The sequence below is a fragment of the Papio anubis genome, chromosome 2 (assembly GCF_008728515.1).
Source record: "Papio anubis isolate 15944 chromosome 2, Panubis1.0, whole genome shotgun sequence".
Classification (NCBI taxonomy): Eukaryota; Metazoa; Chordata; class Mammalia; order Primates; family Cercopithecidae; genus Papio; species Papio anubis.
In genome coordinates, this window is record NC_044977.1 from 70,989,644 (window position 1) to 71,015,860 (window position 26,217).

Genomic DNA, 26,217 nt, shown 5'->3' on the forward strand with positions numbered 1-26,217 from the left:
ATGGTCCCCTTGAGGGAGAGATGGAATCATGGGTTCAGAGAGCTGGTAATCAGATGCCTAGGCAGGAGGCACCAGGGCTGGTCGCCAGAAAGTAGTGGGAAATAAGATAGAGACCTGTTTACTGGAACTAGGATGTAGTCAGGGGCCTGGGCTCCAAAAACAAGGTGAACCCAGTTTCTAGTACAAAGGTATCTGTTCAGAGTTGGATGCACCACAAACTGATTTGGCGCCAAGCTACCCAGCAACCTGTATGTGGTTTCTTCAATGCCCGAAGACTAGCAAGAGGATTGGTTTGGCTAATATGCGCTCTGCCTGGAGTGCCCTTCCTACCTTTGTTACCTGGTGAACTCATGCATTCTTTAAGACTCAGCTCAACTGTCCCCTCTCCTGTGGCGCTTAGTCCTATGGATTTCAGTTTGGCAACATTCTCCCCTTAATTCATAAGCTGAGTTAATTGCATCAGGCTGGTGGGCCCCCACAGCATTGTGTACATGTTATATTTCATTTTGGTTGTTATTGTAGGAAAGCATTATATCATATTGGCGTGGAATATGAACTTAGAAGTCTAACAGACCTCAGTTTGAGTCATGGCTCCACTACTTGCTAGCTGTATGGCCTAAAGAAGAGGACTTGACATCTCTGTATCTAAGCTTTCTCATCTGTAAAATGGGCTCATAATTTGTTGCCTACTGCATCTGGTTGTACCAAAGATGAAAAAAAAAAAAAAGGTTCCTGTAGAGCACTTTGTATTATCCCTAGCACAGAAGAAGCCTTGTATTAACTTGGGTTCTCTGGTTGCCAGCAACAGAGCCACTTGTGGCTAACAAACAAAATGGAAGGAAAACTGAACTAACAAGGACTCAGAAAAGATAGGGATCAGGGCTTTTGCAAGGATCTAGGGAGCAGAAACCAAGGGACAATTTCATCAGAGTGCTGCTAGCAGAATAAATAGGCTCCAACCATCTTTGATCTTTAGGTCTTCTAATCATGTTTATTCTCCAGGGTGAGAAGCTGACTGGCCTACCTTGGGTCACCTACCCACACCTTGATGAAGGAGTTTTAGTAGAGTAGAAAAAATGTGTCCCGGTGTCCCCCAAGCAGGTCCACCCATCTGGTCAGCATCACTCATTTATATCCAGCCAGTGATCCTTACGACTTTTGCATATGTGACTGTTGCCGTAGACCAGTGCAGCTTTACTTATTAAATGTTACAATCACAGAACTCATTTTTTATAAGTTTTGGAGACAATGGGGAAATTCAAGTGAAGACTAAATTTTAAATAAAATTAAGAAATTATTATGAGCTTTGTTAGTGAGAAAATTCATTGACCCCCTGTTTTTTAATAGTCTCTGTTAGAGATGTCTATTGAAGTAATTAGAAGTGAAGGAAAAAAATAATCTCAGAAATTTCAAGTAGAAAGCAGATATTGAGTTCTGCTAATCTGACCTAGGATTTTTTTAGGACAAGGAGATCTCTTCCTGTGGAAAGGCCTTCCCCTTCTGAGACTACTCTAACTTTTAAAAAGATATTTTATAGGTTAATCAAAATCCTTCAACTTAAGTCTTTTGCCGTGGTTTTGCTTATTGAAGCAATAGAGAACACATGTACTTCTACATATGTTAACATTTTGGTGAAAATGTCACACTTGTCTTATTTCCCTGCCTATTTTTTACGTTGTTGAGATGCCCGCAATTACTAAGGGTTCAGCTTCCTGCTGAGTGCTGGTTGAGTGAACTGGGAGTGGCAGGCCAGGAGATGTTGCTTAAGAGCATTGTCCACAGAGTCAAAGTCATTGTTCCAGACCAAGACCTAGCCCCACTGGGTAGGCAGATCTCTAAAACTCAAGAGTCTGAGTCTGTGAAATCAGGGTCATCATAGGTCCCTCCCCAAGGTGGTTGTGATAATTAAATGAGAGAACAATCGGGAAGCACTTAGCACATTGCAGGCACCTTAGTAAGAGTTTGGGAAATGTTGGCTGGGATCCTGCTGCTGCCCTTAATTAGGCTGCCCGCTGGAAGCCTGCTCATATTATCTTCATTGATAGGGATACAAATGCATGGGAAAGCCAAGAAAGCAGGAAACAGCCACCACCAAGTGGTTGAACTGGAAGGTTCTTGGAGAGGCACAGAAACTTGTGTAACATGGGTCATCTTAGCCCTGTAGCAGCAGCCAACCTCTGGTCCGCCTCACTTTGGTGTCTGCCATCACAGTGACTCGGCTACCCTGCTTTGGTCCATCAACTCTTGCTGTGGACTCTTGTCCCTCTCTACTTCATGGCTTCTGCTACCTCACGATTGCTGCTTAGTGCCTTTCTCTGCCTCCACTGAATCCCTCCTGACCCGCCCCTCAGTCTCTAAGAGCCCATGTTAATCGGTTGGCTCATTCATCATGCAATATAAAAAGCATCTGTTGAGTAGCACTTGCTCCTTTCCAGGCCTCCTCACCGCCTGACATCTTGGCTGCCTTTGAGTCAGGTGACTCTCCTAGTCCATGCAGCAGGGCTCAGAGTAGAAGAAACTAGACTGATGGGAGAAGAGAATACTGTCTACCCAAAAGGAAAAGCTGAGACAAAATTAATATAGAAAGCTTATTTGGGACAAGGTTGAGGACTGCAGCCCAGGACACACTTCCAAGTTGCCTTAAGAAGTGCTCTGGAGAAGGAGAGGCCCAAGTGTTTAAAGAAAAAAAGGACAAATCAAGAAAGGGGACAGTTACAAAAGTTGTTTGTCAGGAATTAATTCTCCTTGGTTTACAGAAATAACGTTGATCAGTGATTGGCTATACATTGTTTTGGGGGGTTTTTTTGTTTGTTTGTTTATTTTATTTTTGAGACAGAGTCTCCCTCTGTTGCCCAGGCTGGAGTTGCAGTGGCGCAATCTCAGCTCACTACAGCCTCCACCTTCCGGGCTCAAGCAATTCTCCTCCCTCGGCCTCCGGAGTAGCTGAGGTTACAGGTGCCGGCCCACCATCACGCCCAGCTAATTTTTGTATTTGTAGTAGAGACAGTTTCACCATGGTGGCCAGGCTGGTCTGGAACTCCTGGCCTCCAGTGATCTGCCCGCCTTGGCCTCCCAAAGTGCTGGGATTACAGGCGTGAACCACTGCGTCTGGCCTGGCTATCCATTGTTGAGCTACAGGATGTGGGTTATAGTGTCCGGGGTAGTGGACACTAATGTGTCCAGTGCAGCTAGTTTTGGCTATACCAGGCAGTTTCTGGAGAAAAATACATAGCTCAAGGAGGGAAATAGGACTTGATTGCTGTCCATTTTAATGCCTCTCTAGACCTGATAAATTGAAAGAACTGGAATTCTTCAGATAAAAGTTCTGTTCTTTCCTCAGAGGTAAGACACCCAATTTAGAAAGACACAAAGAAACATTATTATCATACAGCTAATAAATGGTGGACTTGAAACACTACATCTCGATCTTTTGGATTCCAAAGCCTATTTTCCCCCCAACTCCTCATTTCCTTAACCGCCTTCCTACTTAACTTTCTCTTCTCATAAATCCGACACTCCTCCATCTTCATTAACCTCACTTATAAGTGAGATAAAAGCTTGTAAGTAAAAATATAAAGGATTTGTTCTCTTTCTGGAACTTCCCTTGATGACTCAACGTTAAAGGGTGGAATGTTTCGAACGTTTTTACCGTCTCAGTGATAAAATCTTTCACAGCCCTTTCAGCTGCATTTATTTATCAAAGGTATCATCACTGTGGAAAGGGAGAAAAAGAGAAGCAAAGGCTCAAGCCCCCTCAGGATTCCGCAGAGCTAAGGATAGGTCCACCTGGCCACTTCCTAGCCCAGCTTTGCCTTCTCTCTCACTGGTCTGAGAGTAAATTCCCTTTCGGACTCAAAGCAGTGAGCTGTCTTGGGGCTCGATGGCCCTTCATGCATTATTCATCCACCAATGCTCCAGAACGTGAGGAAAACTTCGGGCCCCTAGCTTGCCCGCTCGCCCACCACAGAGCGCCAGCCTTTGCAAGCTGGCCTCATCAGTACAGGATTACGAAAACAGAGTTGTTCAAGACTCAGCCTCCTCCCCTCCTCACCCCGGAGCTGTCAGAGCTCTCCTGAGAGAGGGGCCTGCCTGCAACCTGTGGTCTCACAGATTGAACAAGCAAAATCGTAGAAAGGGAGTGGAGTAGTGAGGCCCAGAATACCCTGATTTGCATGAGAAAAGACCAAGATTGATGGTTGCTGAGAGATTGGCTTTGAGCCAAAGGAAAACCCAGGGCCTGGAAGGATGGGAAGGAAGAAAAGAGTGATTGAAAAGTGTGATTGAAACTCACCCAGTGGATGGGGGTCAGGTAGGCGTGAGGCCCTGAGGCCCCTCCGTCTAAAAATCCCCGAGCCTCAAGCAGGGTTTGGGGTTGGGTTAGGTGGTGCTTGCTCAGCTGACTTCAGCTTTCAACTCTGGGTTCACCTGGGCTTTTCTTTTGAAGCTGTCTGAGGTATTATTATGAACTCCCAGAACAGGTCTCAAAGAATGAGCAACACAAATAAACGTTTGTTTTTGGTTGGTTACCTTGGGGGTTTCTCTGTAACTCACCTTCCAAGACACAAAAACATGCCGAAAGAGATTTTAGGCATACATACACATACATCCATCACGTACTTACGTGTGGTGCACATTTCTTTTAAAAAGGAGAAGAACGCACAACCTTCCTCAGGTTTCTCAAAATTCTCGCGCTGCTTTCAGGGAACACTGAATGAGGAATGCTGAGAGATGAAAATAAATCTGAAGGAACAAACTCCTTTGCTGTTTTTCAGGTTTTACATTGAGAGCATATCGTTTTTAAAGGATAAAACTACCGTGGAGCTGTTTTTCCTGAATGCAAAGGCCTGCGTGCACAAGGTAGGTGCCCCGTTTGTCTTTTCGATGAGTATGTCCTACCCCCCAACTACACACATACACAAATGACATCTTTTCTCAAATTCTGAGTGGGAAAGACAACCCTCTGCAGGGGATTCCTGAGTATACACAATCCCCACTACTTTAAATGCAGCATATAATTGACAGAGTGACCCAGAAAGACAGAAAGATGGATCAATCAGATTATAATCAAAACGTCTAGGCCAGAAATCTTTTTAAATAAGGTATGCCCTATACTTACAGTAATTCAAAACCAGCCTTATTTCAGTTCAATTTCTGCCTTCTGATCCCTGCACACATGAGCCACCTTAAATCTAGGGAAGGAAGGCTGCTCACAGCCACATGTTTTCAAGCAGTATCTCAGTTATCTGTGGTAAGGGACAGGGTTTTTCTCTTATTGTTTTTTATTTCTATCTAATGCATCAAGGACAGATCACTTTTATAAAATTCAATAAACATGCATTGCTAGAAAAATAATCCCATGCTGGGATGTTACAGCCATGTCAAATTGCTATAAAAGTTTTTACGGCCGGGCACAGTGGCTCATGTTTGTAATACAGCACTTTGGGAGGCCAAGATGGGCGGATCACGAGGTCAGTAGTTCGAGACCAGCCTGGCCAACACAGTGAAACCTCGTCTCTACTAAAAATACAAAACTTAGCTAGGCGTGGTGGCGTGTGCCTGTAATCCCAGCTACTTGGGAGGCTGAGGCAGGAGAATCACTTGAACCCTGGAGGCGGAGGTTGCAGTGAGCCGAGCTTGTGCACTCCAGCCTGGGTGACAGAGTTAGACTTTGTCTCAAAAACAAAAACAACAACAAAAAAAAGTTTTTAAACACTCTCAGTTTTTTGTCTTTTCTCTTTGCAGACTAGCATAGCTTTAAAAGCCTTCACTGTGGTCTCCTCAAGCAACTTCCTGAGGAAGGGAAGGGAAACCACGGGCCAAGAGATGCCCAGTGGAGCCTGGCTCCTCCCTTGTACGTTATGATCTCAATGCTTGGGATCTCAGAATTCCCTCTCCAGACTGCATGCCTGTTTCCAGGCCTTCTTTTAGGTTTATTGAGCATGTTATGTGTTCATTTTACCTCTTTTGTTGGATTATTAGCTATAACTCTTTGTTATTTCCATGGTTACTTTAGGGTTTATAGGATACATTTTTAACTTATCAGATTTACTTTCAAGATGATATTATACCACTTCACATGTAGTATAACAATCTTACAATAGTATGCTTCCATTTTTCTCCTCTCAGCCCTTATGTGATTGATGTCATACAATTTACTTTTTGATAAGTTACAGATGCACATGACATTATTATTTTTGTGTAAATATTCAATTAACTTTAAAGAAATTTAAACAGTACCAAAAGTCTTACATATTTACCCATGGAGTTGGCATTTCTATTGCTCTTTATTCACTTGTGTAGATTAATATTTCTGTCTGTTATGATTATTTCTGCCTAGAGGACTTCCTTTAGCATTTCTTATAGTGTGGGCATACTGGTGGTGAATTCCTTCAGCTTGTACCTGAAGACATCTTTATTTGCCTTTGGTTTTGGAAACTATTACACATGATGTAGGATTCTGTGTTGGCGGTTTTTCTCTTTCCGTACTTTAGAAATATTGATTCACTATCTTCTTGCTTGCATTGTTTCTGATGAGAAGTCTGCTGTCATCTTTATCTTTGTGTTTCTGTATGGAATATCTTTTTCTTTAGCTGCTTTTAAATTTTTCTCTTTTTCTTTTTTCTGCTTTGAGCAAGTTTGTTTTTTTTTTTTTGTTTTTTTTTTTTATTTTAAAGATGGAGTCTCGCTTTGTCACCCAGGCTGGAGTGCAGTGGCGCCATCTCAGATCATTGCAACTTCTGCCTCCCAGGTTCAAGCAATTCGCCTGCCTCAGCCTCCCGAGTAGCTGGAACTATAGGTGTGCACCACCGCAACCGGCTAATTTTTGTATTTTTAGTAGAGACGGGGTTTCACCATATTGGCCAGGCTGGTCTCAAACTCCTGACCTCAGGTGATCCACCCGCCTCAAGCCTCCCAAAGTGCTGGGATTACAGATGTGAGCCACTGCACCTGGCCTGCTTTGAGGAATTTTATTATGAGGTGCCTTGATATAGCTTTCTTCATGTGTTTCTGTATGTGTGTATGTCATTGGCATTTATTGAGCATCTTGGTTTGTTGTCATCAAATTCAGAAACATTTTAGCCATTATTTCTTCAGTTTTTTGTTTTTTTTTTTTTTTTTTTTTGGCCTCATGTATGCCTCATTTGCGAAGCCCAGTTACACATATACTAGGCCAGTTGAACTTGTCACACAGTGATGCTTTGCATTTGTGGGGATTTGGGGGAATATGATATCTTGTATAGTTTCTCTTTGTCTTCAGTTTCACTCATCTGGTTTTTGTAATCTAACCTGCCATTAATCCCATTTTGTACATCAGAGTTTTTGTTTTTGTTTTTGTTTTGTTTTTGAGATGGAGTCTCACTCTTGTTGCCCAGGCTGGAGTGCAATGGCGCAAACTTGGCTCACTGCAACATCCACCTCCCGGACTGAAGCGATTCTCCTGCTTCAGCCTCCCGAATAGCTGGGATTACAGGCATGTGCCACCACACCCAGCTAAGTTTTTGTATTTTTAGTACAGATGGGGTTTCACCATGTTGTCAGACTGGTCTCGACCTCCTGACTTCAGGTGATCCGCCCACCTCAGCCTCCCAAAGTGCTGGGATTACAGGCGTGAGTTTTTATCTTTAGAGGTTTGATTTGGATCTTTTTTACATCTTGCATGTGACTATTTAACTTTTTGAACATATTAAATATAGTTATAATAATGGTTTTAATGCCTTTGTCTGCTTACCCTAATGTCTGTGTCAGCTCTGGGTATTTTCGATTGATTTTTGTCTGTATTTTGGGTGATGTTTTTCTGCCTATTTGCATGCCTGGCAGTATTTGATTGGATGCTAGGCATTATTAATTGTATCTTTTTGAATGCTATATATTTTTTTATTCCTATAAATATTCTTGATGTTTGGTTTCGGGATGCAGTTTAGTTACTCAAATATGGATTGGTTTTTTCAGGTCTTGCTTTTATTATTTGTTAGGCTAGCCCAGAGCAGTGCTCATTCTGTAGCTAATTATTCTGCATACTGATCTTCCTGAGTACTCTATTCAATGCCCCGTGAATTATGTTTTTTAGTTTGGCTGGTGGGAATAGGCACCACCTCCAGCCCTGTGTAAGGATGAGGCACTCTTCCCTCTTATGGTTTCAGATGGTATCCCACTTTGGGTAGTTTCTTTCAGTGCATGGAATGATCAGTGCTCTACTGAATCCTCAAAGGACACCCTCTATAGATTTTCAGGGTTCTCTCTCTTCACAGCTCTCTTTTCTCTGGCAGTCTGTTCTGCAAATTCTATTCATTTTGATCTCCTGGACTAAGGAGTTGCTCCATCTCCTTAGCTCAGGGAGTTCGCTGTGTTCCGTTGTGTTTCTCCTTCCACAGCCTGGAGCCGTCTCTTGACAGTAGTGGGGGCAATCATAGGGCTCGCCTTGTTCAAGGTTCACTATCTTCATTGCTGGATATTCAGTGTTATGAAAACTGTTGTTTTATATATTTTGTCTGTTTTTGGTTTTGTTTTTTTTCAGTTAAGAGGATAAATTCAGTCCCTGTTACTCCATCTTGGCTGGAAGTATAAATATTCAAAGCAGAGTTTTTGGCTGAGTCTATGGGGAAAGTAAAATGTTCCCAGCATCAAAGGCTTTACTACAGCCCTCTTTTCGAGACTCAGGTTTTCCTAAGAACTCTAAGGATTGACTGATGAGTAGACACCTATATAACAAACACAGCTTTTCAAACACAGCGTTTACTGAGTCAGGAGCACGTTTCATAAACCACAGTTGGCCATCCTCTCCTATGTAGAGAAATACAATTGCTCCTTGTAATATTTTTCACTGCTTTGTTGGCATTGATCCAGTGTTTTCTCTTGCTAATGCAAAGATGGTTAGAAGGCAGATTTTCAACTCCTGACATTTCTCTTGTACCTCTATATGCTAAATTCTGTTTGTCTTGAGAAAGCAAGGAAAAGCAGAATTCCTTTAAATGCTGTTGCATTTTATGAATGTCAGTTGCTGGGAGCTCCTTTTTTTTTTTTTTTTTGAGATGGAGTTTCACTCTTGTTGTCCAGGCTAGAGTGCAGTGGTGCGATCTCAACTCACTGCAACCCCTGCCTCCTGGGTTCTAGTGATTCTCCTACCTCAGCCTCCCGAGTAGCTGAAATTACAGGCGCCCACCACCAAGCCCAGCTAATGTTTTGTACTTTTAGTAGAGACGGGGTTTCACCATGTTGGCCAGACTGGTCTCAAACTCCTGACCTCAAGTGATTCACCCGCCTCAACCTCCCAGAGTTCTGAGATTATAGGTGTGAACCACCGTGCCTGGCCTAGGAGCTCCTTTCTAAATGGGAGTGTTTCATGACTTGTCAGATAATTTAGAACTTTTACAGAACATAATATTGTAAGGCACTATGACTGTTACTGAGATAATTTTTTTAAATTTTTATCTGTAGGAATTTAGAGTTGGATATTTTCTATCTAATTATTATGCAGATGGCTGGGTGTGGTGGCTCACACCTGTAATCCTAACACCTTGGGAGGCCAAGGCAGGTGGATCACTTGAGGTCAGGAGTTCGTGACCAGCCTGGCCAACATGGTGAAACCCTGTTTCTACAAAAAAATACCACAATTAGCTGGGTGTGACAGTAGGCGCCTGTAATCCCACCAACTCTGGAGACTGAGGCAGGAGAATCGCTTGAACCTGGGAGGCGGAGGTTGCAGTGAGCCGAGATCACACTACTGCACTCCAACCTGGCAACAGAACGAGACTCCGTCTCCAAATATATACATGTAATGCAGATGGCTGGTAACAAATTCCAAGAGATGTTCCAGGATCAGGTAGCTGTTTGGATAAAGCAGCTTTCAAGTAATTTCTTAAGACGTATGATTATTCAAAAACATTCCACATAAGGAGTATCAGCTGAACCATGGCCACAGAGGCAAAGAAGTTTTATGAGAACGTAGTTTCAGCTGTAGAACACTCGTAGGTGGATTTATTTATTGGCAAAAGTGAGTCACTGATGGTTGGTAGCTACTGTTAACTCAGGACTCAGCTAGATCTGAGAGTGAACGCCCCCCCACCCCCATCCCACCACACTGCACAGAGGGCATTCTTCTCACCAGTGAGATGTTCGACACCTCTGATCACACCCTACACACATTTCTTCTCTGCCAGACAGCTTTCCCCTACAGCTACTTCCTTCCTTCCGCTGAAAACAGAAATACACAGGCAAGAAAAGAGAGCTCTTATTTACAAATACTGATAAAACCACAATGTCTTCTTACATACTTGTTTAGTAAGAAATATGACTTGTGATAAGATTTGATACAGTTGCTGAAGCTCTGCATAGCTACATACATATGGATTTATAAAATTCAGCCTTATGAGCATGTCATTTGAAAAACTGGTGGCTCCCAATGAGTTTTGTAATATCATTACCCGTACTGCATAGAGAATAAGCCGATGGTGACACTTCAATGTGTTGAAAGAAATAATTGTGCCTTGTTTCTGAGTTTGGGTATCCAGGATGGTCTGAAAAAGGAATAAAGATGTTTCACTTTTGTGAAAAATACTCTAAGCACTCTAAGCAAATTTTTTTTTTTTGAGACAGAGTCTCACTCTGTCACCCAGGCCGGAGTGCAGTGGCACGATCTCAGCTTTCTGCAACCTCCGCCTTCTAGGTTCAAGCTATTCTCCTGCCTCTGCCTCCTGAGTAGCTGGGATTATAGGCACGCACCACCACACCCAACTAATTTTTGTATTTTTAGTAGAGACGGGGTTTCACCATGTTGGTCAGGCTGGTCTCAAACTCCTGACCTTGTGATCTGCCCACCTCAGCCTCCTGAAGTGCTGGGATTACAGGCATGAGCTACTGCGCCCGGCCAGCAAAATTTTATATGTGAAATATGTCAAACAATTCAGTGGATTGTTGACTAACTCAACAAATGAATGAGTATGCTGATAACTCTTGTTTCCTAAGAAGTCAAGCAAAAAGCAAAAGTGTGTAATTTGACTAGGGGGAAACACATGAAAATACCTACATTTACTAAGAAATTAAACATCCACAAAGTTAAAAATTTCATTTTCCAGGTATTACTGAATAACACTTAACAATACTTAGTCAACACTAATTACAACCTTCATCAAAGAATGAGTGAGAATTATATGTTAAGAAGAAAATTTCAGGCCGGGCGCGGTGGCTCACGCCTCTAATCTCAGCACTTTTGGGAGGCTGAGGCGGGCGGATCACCTGAGGTTGGAAGTTTGAGACTAGCCTGACCAACATGGAGAAACCCCGTCTCTACTAAAAATACAAAAAACATTAGCCCGGCATGGTGGCACATGGCTGTAATCCCAGCTACTTGGGAGGCTGAGGCAGGGGAATTGCTTGAACCTGGGAGGCAGAGGTTGTGGTGAGCCGAGATCACGCCATCGCACTCCAGCCTGGGCAACAAGAGTGCAACTCTGTCTCAAAAAAAAAAAAAAGAAGAAGAAGAAAATTTCAGCCAGGTATGGTGGCTCATGCCTGTAATCCCAGTACTTTGGGAGGCCAGGGTGGCAGATTGCTTGAACTCAGGAGTTCAGAACCAGTCTGGGCAACATAACTAACTCCATCTGTACAAAAAATACAAAAATTAGCCAGGCTTGGTGACATGTACCTGTGGTCCCAGCTACTTGGGAGGCTGAGGTGGGAGGATCGCTTGAGCCCAGAAGGCAGAGTTTGCAGTGGTTAATGTCATGGACATGCTCAATGACAGGCAGCAAGTACAGTGGTTAATGTCATGTACTCTGGCATCGTGTGTCTATTCATGGAGGAGGCATATCTGTGACATCCTGAGTTTAAACTCCCTCTTTCCTTTAATTCTGAACATTGTTGTACACATTGATGCTCTTAGTCCATAGTAGTTAATAAGGTGCTTCTGTACATTAGGGGCCAGATGACTTTTATAGGCTGGACTTGGGACAAAGCACCACTTCTAGAGGGATATTTCAAGAGTACGCTAGCACTCATGCTGGAAGAGAACCTGTAAGAAAACTAGGTAGGAACTGTCCCTGTGGGTCAAGCGTTTCAGAGGAGACTGCATGCTGCTGTCTGGGTTGTTGTTCAAGCGAGGGCCCCTGAACCTGTTTGGCTTCCTTGGTGAGAATGCAGAGGGGCACACCTTGCCTTCACAAAACAACCACCTGTGCCAGGTGTGGTGATGTGGAAATGCCGAAACTGACACTGGGGAAACTGGGAAGCCTTCAACATGGCTGTGGTCTACCTTGGGCAACCTGCTCCTGCTAGGAAAAGCCTAAATGCATGAAGCAGGACTGTAGGCTTGCTCCAGGTCATTATTCTTGGAGGTGTCCTTGACCGTATCTGTGATTTTAGTGATCAGCCAACATGGACTACCACACCCCTTTTTTTAAAATCAGCAATCTGAAGACAGGCTTGGCAAATTAAAATAGTATTGGCCATCTTGTCTCTTCTGGTGTGTATATAAATACGGTAATAATGAAAAGACAGAAAATGTGGAAAAGCAAGTAGGGCTTATGAGGTGCTCTGTTGTAGAGACCATACACAGCCTCAGCTCCCTTTTCTGCAGAGGTGGGAAGGAGGAGGAGGAAGAGGAGGAGGAGGATAGCAACTCATCTCTTAAGAGCTCACCCTTAGCCGGGCATGGTGGCATGTGCCTATGGTTCTAGCTACTCAGGAGGCTGGGCCAAGAAGATCACTTGAGCCTGGAGTTTAAGGTTACAGTGAGCCATGATCATGCCACTGCAGCCCAGCCTGGACAAAAGAGCAAGACCCTGTCTCTAAAAGAAACAATAAAGAACTCACCAAATAGAAAGCACTGATTTTTTTGTGTGTATTAGCTCATTTAACACTCACAACAACTGATACTGTTATTTATTACTACTTCAATAAATAAGGAAATGGAGGTATAAGTAGGTTAAACAATTTGGCTAAACTTGAGTAGTTTATTAGTAGTGGAGTGATCAGATCTATGTAGTCTGGCCCCAGAAACCATATTTTTCTGTCTTCATTCATTCCTTCATTCAATTAAAACATCATTGCATTCCTATTAAGGGTCAGGGCCTCTGATGAGTGCTGCATTATCAGTAAAATACTTAACAAATATACCTTCCTGTGGCCTAAAATCCTAAGTCTTAAGGATTTTTTCATTTGTATGTGTGTAGTATGTGTTGTGTTTATTTGTTTATTTATTACCCTCATCCTTTATGTGATGGTATGTGTTGTGTTTAATTTAAAGGTAATGTGTCTGATGATACTTTGTAAGACACTAAGACATAATATTTCTAAAAGATGTCAGGGACCTTGGAGAGACTGAGCATGCCTGAAATCCCTTGATGTTACTGATTACTCTTTCCCAAAGTAGTATAAAAAGCAATTTGGAGCAGGGCATCGTGGCTTATGCTTCTAATCCCAGCCCTTTGGGAGGCTGAGACGCGCAGATCACTTGAGCCCAGGAGTTCAAGACCAGCCTGGACAACATGGTGAAACCCCATCTCTACAAAAAAATTAAAAAAAATTAGCCAGGTGCAGTGCCTGTAGTCCCAGCTACTTGAGACTCTGAGGTGGGAGGATCACTTGAACCCAGGAGGAATAGGTTGCAGTGAGCTGAGATTGTGCTGCTGCACTCCTGCCTGGGCGGCAGGGCAAGACACTGTCTCAAAAAAAAAAAAAAAGAAGCAATTTGGGGCCAATGAGGTGGCTCACTCCTATAATCTCAACACTTTGGGAGACCCATTAAGAGGATCACCTGAGGGCAGGAGTTCAAGATCAGCATGGGCAACATAGCAAGACCCTGTGTCTACAAAAAATTTTAAAAATAGCCAAGTAAGGCAGTGTGTGCCTGTAATCCTAGCTGCTCAGGAGGCAGAGGTGGGAGGATCACTTGAGGCCAGGAGTTTGTGGCTTCAGTGAGCCATCAACATGCCACTGCACTCCCACCTGGGTGACAGAGCAAGACCTGCCTCTAAAAAGTAAAACAAATAATACAGGCAGGCGTCAAGAAGTCCTGCAATAAATAAACCTATTTGATGTGGTTTAACCTAATATTTTCCAAACTTACTGTATGTGAAATTCTTTTTTAAAGCAATACTTATTAATGGACTGCCGACCACACTTTTGAAAATGCTGTTCAATGACTGGGCGCTGTGGCTCACACCTGTAATCAAATCACTTTGGGAGGCCAAGGCGGGTGGATCATGAGGTTAGGAGATCAAGACCATCCTGGCCAACGTGGCGAAACCCCATCTCTACTAAAAATACAAAAATTAGCCGGGTGTGGTGGCACGTGCCTGTAGTCCCAGCTATTCGGGAGGCTGAGGCAGGAGAATTGCTTGAATCCAGGAGGCAGAGGTTGCAGTGAGCCTAGATGGCGCCACTGCACTCCAGCCTGGGCGACAGAGCAAGTATCCGTCTCAAATAAATTAATAAATAATAATAAAAGGAGTACATCCAAAGGCCAGGCGTGGTACTTTGGGAGGCTGAGGGCAGGTGGATTGCTTGAGCCCAGGAGTTTGAGACCAGCCTGGGCAACATGGTGAAACCCTGTTCCTACAAACCATAAAAAAAATTAGCCAGGCATGATGGTGCACACCTGTAGTCCCAGTTACTCAGGAGCCTGAGGTGGAATGATCACTTGAGCCCAGGAGTTTGAGGCTGCAGAGAACCGTGATTGTGCCACTGCATTCCAGCCTGAGCAACAGAGCAAGACCCTGTCTCAAAAAAAAAAAAAAAAAAAGAATACATCTTGTCATCCAGGACTCTACCAACCATAGGGATCTATTCTTTGGAAGGTTTTATTGAAGTAGGAAAATATATCTATAAAAACATATTTTACATTATTATTTCTAATAGTAAGAAACTGGAAACTGCCCAAATATACTTTAATAGGAGTTCATTATATAAATTACAAATCATTAATATGATAGGATATTGTACAGCCATTAACAAGATAGGCTAACCTTCCTTAACTAACATGAAACAGTCTAACATTGTTCAATGTTAAAAGAAGGTACAGAACAGTGAATATAGTATTATTGTTTTTAACTTTATTATTTGCTTATGTATATGAAATATACTCCTAGGAAGAAATATAAAAATACAGCATAGTATAAATGTTTATTATTTCTGAGAATGAGATTGGAAAAGCTTTTGCTTTCTAAGTTATACTTTTCCAATTTTTTAACAGGTAGCTTGAATTAGTTTTAAATCAGAAAAATAAAGAAAAAATCAGTATATTCATTAAAATTTACCTCTTCAAAGCTGTATCAAGATAATAAAAATGGTTGGGCATGGTAGATGACACCTGTAATTCTGGCATTTTGGGAGGCTGAGGCAGGTGGATCACTTGAGCCTAGGAGTTCGAGACCACCCCGGGCAATATAGTGAGACCCTGTCTCTACAAAAAATTTTAAAACTAGCTGGGTGTGATAGTACATGCCTGTGGTCCTAGCTACTTGGGATGGCGAGGCAGGAGGACCACTTGAATCCATGAGGTCAAGGCTGCAGTGAACCATGATTGTGCCACTGTATTCCAGCCTGGATAACAGAGTGAGAATTTGTCTCAAAAAAAAAAAAAAAAAAAAAGAGAGAGAGAGAGAGAATAAAAGCATTTTGCTTATCACTTTTCATCCATTACAAAAACACTTGGCACTTGGGCATTTTTCTCACTGGATAAAATTCAGTGAATGTTGAAAATTTCTAATTGCCTTATCTAGAACAGCAAAAGGCTTGCTACTAAAGACAACTTGTAGTTTTTTCCTATTGTAAAGGTAATACTTAGTAATTGTAGAAAATTTAGAAAATGCAGAAAAGTACAACAAATCAAAAAGATCCATAATCTCAATATTACAGCATAAATTGTACTATTTTGACATATTTCTTTTGTGCATACATTTTTGTTTGGTTGAGATCAATTGCTTGGTTGGGATCAGTTTTGTTACACTTTTAGCATTTTATATATTTCAGCTACTTTGACCTCTTGTCCACTCTTCATCCTCATGCCATATGTTCTTCTGTTTTAAGAATCAGTATGCAGCCTGGGGAAAGAGCATAGGAAGGCCTTGAAAATTCACATTTTAATTGCATTAAATATAAACTAGCACAGTGAGACTGGGACCAGGTTTCCTTTATGTAGGAATCTGTAGGACCTAGATGTTAGATAAAAGGTTATTGAATGGGTAAACGAAGGAGTGAATGATTAAAAAATCAACAAATAGGCTGGGTTCAGTGGTTCATGCCTGTAATCCAAGAACTTTGGAAGGCTAAGGCAGGTGGATCACTTGAGGCCAGGAGTACGAGACGAGCCTGGCCAACATAGTGTCACCCCGTATCTACTAAAAATACAAAAATTAGCCAGGCATGGTAGCCTGCACCTGTAGTCCCAGCTACTTGGGAGGTTGAAGCAGGAGAATTGCTTGAACTGGGGAAGCAGAGGTTGCAGTGAGCTGAGATGGTGCCACTGCACTCCAGCCTGGGTGACAGAGCGAGACTCCATTTCAAAAATAAAATAGCCGGGCGCGGTGGCTCAAGCCTGTAATCCCAGCACTTTGGGAGGCCGAGACGGGCGGATCACAAGGTCAGGAGATCGAGACCATCCTGGCTAACACGGTGAAACCCCGTCTCTACTAAAAAATACAAAAAACTAGCTGGGCGAAGTGGCGGGCGCCTGTGGTCCCAGCTACTCGGGAGGCTGAGGCAGGAGAATGGCGTAAACCCGGGAGGCGGAGCTTGCAGTGAGCTGAGATCCGGCCACTGCACTCCAGCCTGGGCGACAGAGCCAGACTCAGTCTCAAAAAAAAAAATAAAATAAAATAAAATAAAATAAAATAAAATAAAAATAAAATAATAAAGAATCAACAAATAGATGGCAGAATGGAGGCATTTTAGAATGTGAAATCAACAAGCAGCCATCTTTCCTGCTTAACATCTTAGCCAGCCCCTGCCAGCTACAGAGGAGGTACATAATGGAGGGGTGGGGAGTCTGGCCTTAGCTCTGTCCTGGGCATCATACTTATATTTTTAAGACTTTGTTTCATCAATTTTAAAGTGAGAATAATAACAGTTTCTACCTCAGTGGATGAGTTAACATATATGCAAACTATATAAAAGAGTGTCTGACTCCATTTTGCTATTTATATTTTTGCTATTATTACCACTGCTATTGTGTAGCAAGCCCCTTCATAGGACATGCAAGCCCTGGCTTATCACTCTGGGCTCTTTCCACACTCCCACTGTGGTCATACTGAAATAACTCCTCCTTCCCTGATGATGCATCCTTGTCTTTCTCAAGCCTCCGTGCCTTTTTGATATACTTGTCCTTCTACTGAACGCCTTCCCATCTCCCTTTATTTTCATTTGGCAAATTTCCACCCATCCTTTTGAATTCAGCTCGAGTCTCTGCCCCTTAAGAAATTCTTTTTTTTTTTTTCGTTGTCTATCACCACCATTTCCTACAGGGGGTTAAATTCTTTCCACCTCCAAAACATCCTTTAAATAATTCTTCTAATTGTTTCTATTACGTTGAATTGTTCCTTTATGCATCAGTCACTCCCCGCAATTACACTAACTCGTAAGACCAGGGTTCATCTTTATCTCCCAAACACTGGCACAGAACCTGGCATGCACTATAGGCCCGCAGTAAATATTTGTCAAGTGAGCAAAATAAATGTAGTTTACACTAGTAACTAAATTGATCAAATTTTGCAAAATAGGCATGTGAAAAGATCAAGCCAAATTAAAAATCAATTCTGAGTAACAACCATAAAATTAGACATTTTCAGCTTTCAATCTTACTCTGTTTTCTCTCCCTAAGGTGGAGCTACTGTTTCTAAATTCAATTTCCAGAGTTGATACTATACTTATAACCTTGAAATTTAATATGCTGAACCTATCAGAATACAATTTTAGCAGTGCATGATCAGATTTTAAAGCACAGGAGTCTCAGCGTATCTGTTATAACCTCTGCTGCCATCCTTGCTCTAAGTGTCTTTTGGAGACATTTAGGAAAATCACTGTAAAGTTAGTTGCAATGATAGGTTGACATACTTCTATGCTGTTAGATTCAAACATTTTTTCTTAGAATTCCAAAGAAATAAGTCATCAACTTTTGATTGCCTCCAGGAGAGAGGGACATTGAGCATATACTACATTAAGGGAATTCAGTTGATCATGAAACCTCATTCTAGCCAAGTCTTCCGGTATGGGTTCCCATCCCAACCATTCAGCCAAACTGCCCTGAATATAGTTGACTTTCCTTCTTTCTTTTTCCTAGAGCTAAAATTACCATGTAGGCAGCACCAAAGAAGGAATGGAAGAAAAATTGGAAAAACGAATTCCCAAAGTCAATAAAGAGCTTCTGAATAATCAAACTGTGACTGTTTCTGAGAAGGGTTCTCCTAAAACTTAGGAAGATATTTTGATGCTTTTGTAGCGTTCTAGCTGCCTGTTTATGGCAAAGAGACTTTTAAAGCACACATTCATGGAGAGACCCATTACTATCCATATTTATAATGCCTTGAGATAAGAGGATTAGTCTCAGCACAATTTAACTGAACAGAACATGAAGCATATTTTTCTGTAACCTGTCCATTACTGTCAGCATCACTTTTATGGTTCTTGTCCTGGAATTATTCCATGTAGTTCAGCAACCAACAATTTTAGTAGTACCATGAACTAAAATACATTCAGAATATCTGCTAACCTGGCTGAGTTTTAGCATTTGGGATTTCAAAGTGTTTGCGTATGTGAAAGTGTGTGTGTGTGTGTATGTATGTGTGTACACGCATATGAGTATATGTGTTTTAATCCTCAACTCATTTCAAGATTTAGAAATAATTTAAAGGATCAGTAACAGAAATTGAATGTTGTAAGCTGTAAGTTCTGTATTAAGACTTGTGAATGGGCTGGGTGCAGTGGCTTATGCCTGTAGTCCCAGCACTTTGGGAGGCCAAGGCTGGTGGATCACCTGAGGCCAGGAGTTCGAGACCAGCCTGGCCAACATGTTGAAACCTAGAAATACAAAATTTAGCCATCTCTAGTAAAAACAATAAATTAGCTGAGCATGGTGATGCACGCCTGTAGTTCCAGCTACTCAGGAGGCTGAAACAGGAGAATCACTTGAACCCAGGTGGCAGAGGTTGCAGTTAGCCAAGATCATACCCCTACACTCCAACCTGGGCAAACAGAGCGAGATTCTGTCTCAAATAAATAAATAAAATAAAAGACTTGTGAATGTACCTCTTATGATAACTAATCATCAGAAGACTGATATTGATCAAGTAAAGTCACTACACTAAACGTCAGAGCTGGTTTGAAGACTAGCCAGTCCACAAGGAAGAATAAATCTATTACTTTATTTTATTTTATTTTTTGAGACGATGTCTCACTCTGTCACCCAGGCTTGAGTACAGTGGCACAATCTCTGCTCACTGCAACCTCCGCCTCCCAGATTCAAGCAATTCTCCTGCCTCAGCCTCCCAAGCAGCTGGGATTACAGGCGCCCACCACCATGCCCAGCTAATTTTTTTGTACTTTTGGTAGATATGGGGTTTCACCATGTTGGCCAGGCTGGTCTTGAACTCCTGACCTCTGGTGATCCACCCACCTTGGCCTCCCAAAGTGCTGGGATTACAGGCCTGAGCCACTGTGCCCAGCCTATTATTATATTTTAAAGGACTATTGAAAGTTTTATAATGAATATTTCACCTATCTCTATTTCATGTGGTTTTCCACATATGTTTTTCTGACATTCAAATTATGTTTGTCTTAAACTGTGAGCATTCAGATATACACTGCCTTGTGCATTTGTGAAAATCAAAGTTTTCATAATAATAGCTCGTTATACTTGTCATCTTTAATCCCACGTCCTCAGGGCCTTTTCATCGTGCTGTGTTCTTTGGCTGTCACCTCCCTGAGAGGGTAAAGGAGAAGATCATTTTCCTCCTTTTCATAGATAAAAAACTGAGGCCCAAAGATGTACAAGGACATAGTCATAAAGCAGAGGACAAGGAAAATGCCCTCCAGCTTGGCACTAGCCAGGGTAAATTTACAAAGGCTGAATTATTTGTTCACTGGTATATCGCCAGCCCAAGTAGACACTCTATTTGTGGAATACATCAAGACAAGCTACTAAAAATCCAGTTGGAAGACCTGTATTTCATAATGGTGTGATTTAATATGAATTATCCTAAAACATTTAAGCCTACTACTGATATTTTTGGTACACCATCGCCTCAGAAATGGGCTACAAGAATTGCATTACAGCTAAATTGTGACTCAGAAAAAGTCATATAAAAATACTATGATAAATGCTTGAAAGGAAAGTGGAGGAGACAGATGGTCCATTCAGCTGAAAATATCAAATTTTATAAGCTAGGAATTTGAGTACCAGTGAATGAAAACGTTTCCTAATATATTTTTTCAGTTTTGTAAAATAAATCAAATTTCTTTGTATGTTTCCTGCTTTTGAAAATGCTTGGTTGGGGCTGGGCACGGTGGCTCATACCTGTAATCCCAGCACTTTGAGAGGCCATGGTGGGCGGATCGTGAGGTCAAGAGAGCAAGACCATCCTGGCCAACATGGTGAAACCCTGTCTCTACTAAAAATAGAAAAATTAGGTGGTCATGGTGGTGGGCGCCTGTAGTCCCAGCTACTCAGGAGGCTGAGGCAGGAAAATTGCTTGAACCTAGGATGTGGAGGTTGCAGTGAGCCGAGATCCCACCACTGCACTACAGCCTGGCGACAGAGCGAGACTCCGTCTCAAAAAAAAAAAAGAAGAAGAAAACGCTTGGTTGATTTCCTTAAAGACACAAATCTTGTATTTCAAAATAAATATGGCAAAGAAACTTACAAAACCAAACTTATCCATACCAACTATTTCTGTCCATCTTTCTACCTATTTACCTGTTCATCTGTCATCTCTCTGTCATCTATTTTTTTCACCCACAGTAGAAGCAGATGTCATTTTCCTTCCTGCAGTGCTTCACATGCTTAAGAGGCCTAAGGAGGAGGTTTGAAGGGCTATCTTTATGTTTTTTAAAGAAGAAATTGAGTGAATTGAAGACTTCCATTTCATAATTAAGTCGGCCTAAGATGAGTGCTATTTTGGGGAACCTTTGCAAGGTCGATTTATTAAGAAATAGACAGAGAGCTGGGTTTGGTGACATGCACCTGTGAGATCCTGGCTGCAGCTGGCAGCAAGGCAGGAAGTTAGCGAGGCACCACGGGTTTGAGGGCTGCGGTGAGGCTATGATGCGTACTGCAGCTAAGGAGTGACAGCAAGTCAGGTATAAAGAAATGGAAATAAAATAAATAAATAAGGGAAGAAGGAAGAAGGAGAAGGAAGGAAGGAAGGAAGGAAGGAAGAAGAAAAGAAGGAAGAAGGAAGGAAGGGAAGGAAGGGAAGAGAAAGAAAGAAAGGAAAGACATGAAGTGTATTTCAGGGGAAACTTGTTAAATGAGTCACAAATGGTTACAATTTTAAATTTATAAAGAATACATGAGGTTGGGCACGGCGGTTCACACCTGTAATCCCAGCACTTTGGGAGGCGGGCAGATCACTTTAGGCCAGGAGTTCAAGACCAGGCTGTCCAACATGGCGAAACCCTGTCTCTACTAAAAATACAAAAATTAGCCAAGTGTGGTGGTGCACACCTGCAGTCCCAGCTACTTGAGAGGCTGAGGCACGAGAATTGCTTGAGCCGAGATCATGCCACTGCACTCCAGCCTAAGTGACAGAGCGAGACCCTGTCTCAAAACAAACAAACAAAAAAGAGTACAGTTTACTTTTGGTTGAAGTGAAGTCAGTAGTTCATGGGTGTTGGACACCAGCCAGGATTGTCTATATACCCCTTGGAGAGACAATCCATAGTTTGGCTTGATGCATGACATGGGGGAAGTGGGTATCAGAAGTAGGGGATTCCTAACTGTCCAGCTTTAAATCTCAGCTCCATCACCTACGGGCTGGGTGGCTTTAAGCAACAGCCTATTCTGTCTTCCCAAGCTTCAGTCTCCCCACCTGTGAAGCGGGAGGGTGATAACATTACCTTCTCACAGGACTCATGAATTAATATATATCCAAAGCTCTTGAAACAGATAATAAGCACTTAATAAATGTTTCTTGTTTTTGTAGTTATTGATGATATTATTCTAAAATTCCCAAGAGGACTATGTTATAAAATGTTCTCATCTGCCAGGCACGGTGGCTCACGCCTGTAATCCCAACACTTTGGAGGCCGAGGCGGGTGGGTCACCCGAGGTCAGGAGTTCAAGACCAACCTGACCAACATGGAGAAACCTCATCTCTCCTAAAAATACAAAAATTAGCTGGGTGTGGTGGTGCATGCCTGTAATCCTAGCTACTCACAAGGCTGAGGCAGGAGAATTGCTTGAACCCGGGAGGCAGGAGAATTGTTTTTTGTTTGTTTGTTTGTTTTGACCTTATATTATAACATAAAAGAAGAATGTTGGTGAAAATATTTTAAACATGGTATTACCCTAGAGATGGGTAAACCCCATCTCTACTAAAAATACAAAAATTAGCCAGGCGTGGTGGCAGGTGCCTGTAATCCCAGCTGCTTGGGAGGCTGAGGCAGGAGAATCACGTGAACCTGGGAGGCAGAGGTTGCCACTGCACTCCAGCCTGGGCGAAAGGCTGCTCCGTCTCAAAAAAAAAAAAAAAAGTAATAAATGAGCAGTTCAATTAGATGGATGATATAATCCTGAAAATAAAAGTATCTCTGCATATTTACTCATGCAAAACAGCCAGATAGGATACCTACTTTACCAGGCCTTCTTTAGTCAAAGGCTTAATTTTAACTTCGTGACCATAATTTTCTTCCTCCTGATTCATCCTTTCTTCCTCTAAAATCATTGATTATCTTGTAAGCACCTTGTATTTTTTCTTTTTTCTAAATAGAGAAAAAATAGGCTTCCATCAGAACGCCCTGCTGCTACTAATTCAAATTGTCATTGTACATTGGTGCCAGGGTGCATTTAAGCAATTAGAATGCTGTAATTAAAGTCTGCTGTGTATGTAATCTTATAATGTGGAAGAGTAAGTACAGAAGTTGAGAGCTTGGTTCCAAGTGTTTGTTTAATACTGGTTATTCATCTGTTCTCCAATTGTCTCCCTGTATATGTATTAGATGTGGGTGCCCTGGAACCTCCATGCCTATTGGCAGAGCCTGACCTATTTAGGCTGCCTGCCTGTCTTGCATCGCCTAACAATTTAGCCATAAATCACCACACCTTTCATTTCCAGGGCAGTCTCATCAACACTCACTCCTTCGCTTTGAAAATGTGTTGGCACAAAAGTTTGTAAGAAGGATTCAGATATTGGCAGAACGGTGGAGCCAGTCTCTGGTATTTAACCTTGTGACAGTCTCATTCTTCCTGGTCTTAGAGGGAATGAAGTAGAGCCTCAAGACTTCAGAATAGGAGAAAAGTAAAAATAAGAATTGGGAGGAAAGCTCATAGTCCTGATGATATGTTTTGCAGCATCTTCTGGTAGAACATTGTCATCAAAAGGTTTAGTTTTTTAAAAGGTATAGATTAATTCACTTAAAAATATGTATTAGGCCAGGCACAGTGGCTCATGCCTGTAATCCCAGCACTTTGGGAGGCCAAGGCAGGAGGATCACTTGAGACCACAAGTGTGAGACCAGCCTGACCAACATGATGAAACCCCGTCTCTACTAAAAGTACAAAAATTAGCCAGGTGTGGTGGTGCATGCCAGTAATATATACACACATATATACACATATATATATACACACACACACATATATATGTATTAAATATTTTCTATGTGCTAAGAACTGTATAGATGCTGGGTGTGCAGTGGTGAGTTAAAGATAGCTCTGCTCATGTGGAGGTTAGAGTTTTATGAAATTAATAACCATAGTTCACCAATTGTGTTTAATATACAGTCTTTATTCAAATTGCTCTGATAGCTAATGTTATTTCTAGTCTTTCCCACCCTTTTCTGGTCCCGGAGCCAATTCAGGGTCACACATTGCATTTAGTGGGCATAACTCTAAAGTCCCCTTTGTAATCAGGAGCAGGCCAGTCTTCCTTTGGCTTTTATTACACTGGTATTTCTGAAGAGTACAGGGCAGCTGTCTTGCAGAAGATCTCTCAATTTGTGAAATATGGATTTCTCTAACTCACTGGTTCCAAACACACATCATGTTGGACTTGAAGCAGAAACATCTGGGAACTTACGGAAAACACAGAGACCTACACCCTGTCCTATCTCTTTCTATCCTATTAATACTTTGATGAGCCTAGGGCTCTGTATTCTTTATTAGTTCTCCAGGTATCTGCAATACACCAAAGTTTGAGAATCACTAGTCTAATAATTTTCTCATGGCAGGAACACTCTATAGATGATGAAATGGCCTCAGTTGCATCTCACAAAGAGGTATGCGATGTCAGTCTGTCTTGTTTGAGTTAAGGTGGTATCTGCCAGGTTGTTCTGAAGTCACCTTTTCCTTTGTAATTAAATTTTCTGGAATTGACACTTTGAGGCTACTCGACCATCCTGTTTCTTTCTCTCTTTCTTTTCCTTTTTCTTTTTTTTTTTTTTTTTTTTTTTGAGACAGAGTCTCGCTCTGTTGCCCAGGCTGGAGTGCAGTGGCAGGTGTGGCCTCACTGCAAGCTCCACCTCCCAGTTCTGACAGTCTCCTGCCTCAGCCTCCCAGTAGCTGGGACTACGTAAGCCGCCCTTACGCCCGGCTAGTTTTTGTATTTTAGCCAGAATGGGGATTTCCACTGTCCTTCAGGATGTCTCTCTCCTGACCTCGCTTTGATCCACCCGCCTCGGCTTCCCAAAGTGCTGGGATTACAGGCATGAGCCACCATGCCCGGCCTACCATCTTGTTTCTTAACAGTCTTTCACCCAATGATCTCGGCCTCCAGTGGTGATCTTGCCTAAGTCAGTTAGTACTATGGTCATTGCAAAAGGTTAAGTTTCTAATTGAATCACCTTCAACATTTCTTAGTTAGCATTCATATGTAAAGAATAATTTTTCCTTCTTCTCCATCTTTATTTTTTAAAAATATTTTTCAGGCCAGGCACGGTGGCTCATGCCTGTAATCCCAGCACTTTGGGAGGCCGAAGTGGGTGGATCACCTGAGGTCAGGAGTTCGAGACCAGCCTGGCCAACGTGGCAAAACCCCGTCTCTACTAAAAATACAAAAATTAGCCAGGTGTGGTGGCAGGTGCCTGTAACCCCAGCTGCTTGGGAGGCTGAGGCAGGAGAATCATGTGAACCTGGGAGGCAGAGGTTGCAGTGAGCCAAGATTGTGCCACTGCACTCTAGCCTGGGCGAAAGGCTGCTCCATCTCAAAAAAAAAAAAAAATTCCTCTCTGTCATTCATTTTGATGCTCCCACTTTGCCCAACAGAATCCTCTTTAAGTCAGATCCTGTGTTCTTATGGCTTGTCCTCATCACTTTTGAGCTTTTTTTTTTTCTTTTTTTTTTTTGAGACAAGGTCTCACTCTGTCACCCAGGTTGGAGTGCAGTGGTGCCTCAACTTCCCAGGCTCAAATGATTCTCCCTCATCAGCCTCCTGAGTAGCTGGGACTACAGGTGCACGCCATCAAGTCTGGATTTTTTTTTTAATTTTTTTTTTTGTAGCAAGAGGGTCTCACTATGTTGCCCAGGCTGGTCTAGAACTACTGCGCTCAAGCAATCCCCCCGCCTAGGCCTCCCAAAGTGCTGGGTTTACAGGCGTGAACCACTATGTCTGGCCTCACTTTTTTATTTTATGACATTGCACAAACCATACCTGGGCTGGTACCGAGGGAAAGCATCGTCTGGCTAGTTTTCTCTCCTTTCTCATTTTCATATCTGTATATTTGTATTCTCCTCCCACGGCTGAGCATTAATTCACATGTGACAAACTTTCTCTCTCTCCGTTTGTTCCTATCTTCATTGTGATCAAGTTTCTGAGAAGCGGTCTGCCCAGATACTTTGGTCATAATGCTCATGTCTTTGAAACTGTGATATACACCCACAAGAATACCTGTATTTGTTTGTTTTTTTGTAATGCTTTTTACTTTTTCAAAGCATCTTTATGTCTCATTTTTGTTTGTCCTCAAAACTCCATGAAGTATTACATAGATATTATTTATTTTCCTGCTACTTTTGTAGAAAATAAATCCAGAAGAGTCAATGATGTTTTGATCTCTAACACCTCTTTGTGTGTAGTG

General features: G+C 42.2%; 1 protein-coding gene across 4 annotated transcripts in view; it reads left to right on the forward strand.

The window, feature by feature from the left end:
• Positions 1–26,217, forward strand: part of FRMD4B (FERM domain containing 4B) — a 361,154-nt gene that overhangs the window by 241,165 nt on the left and 93,772 nt on the right. For all 4 annotated transcript variants that reach the window (XM_009200361.4, XM_003894202.5, XM_009200359.4 and 1 more), the window contains one exon: positions 4,773–4,857. In XM_009200361.4, coding sequence (XP_009198625.2) covers positions 4,773–4,857 — 85 coding nt within the window. The remainder of the gene's footprint in view (positions 1–4,772; positions 4,858–26,217) is intronic.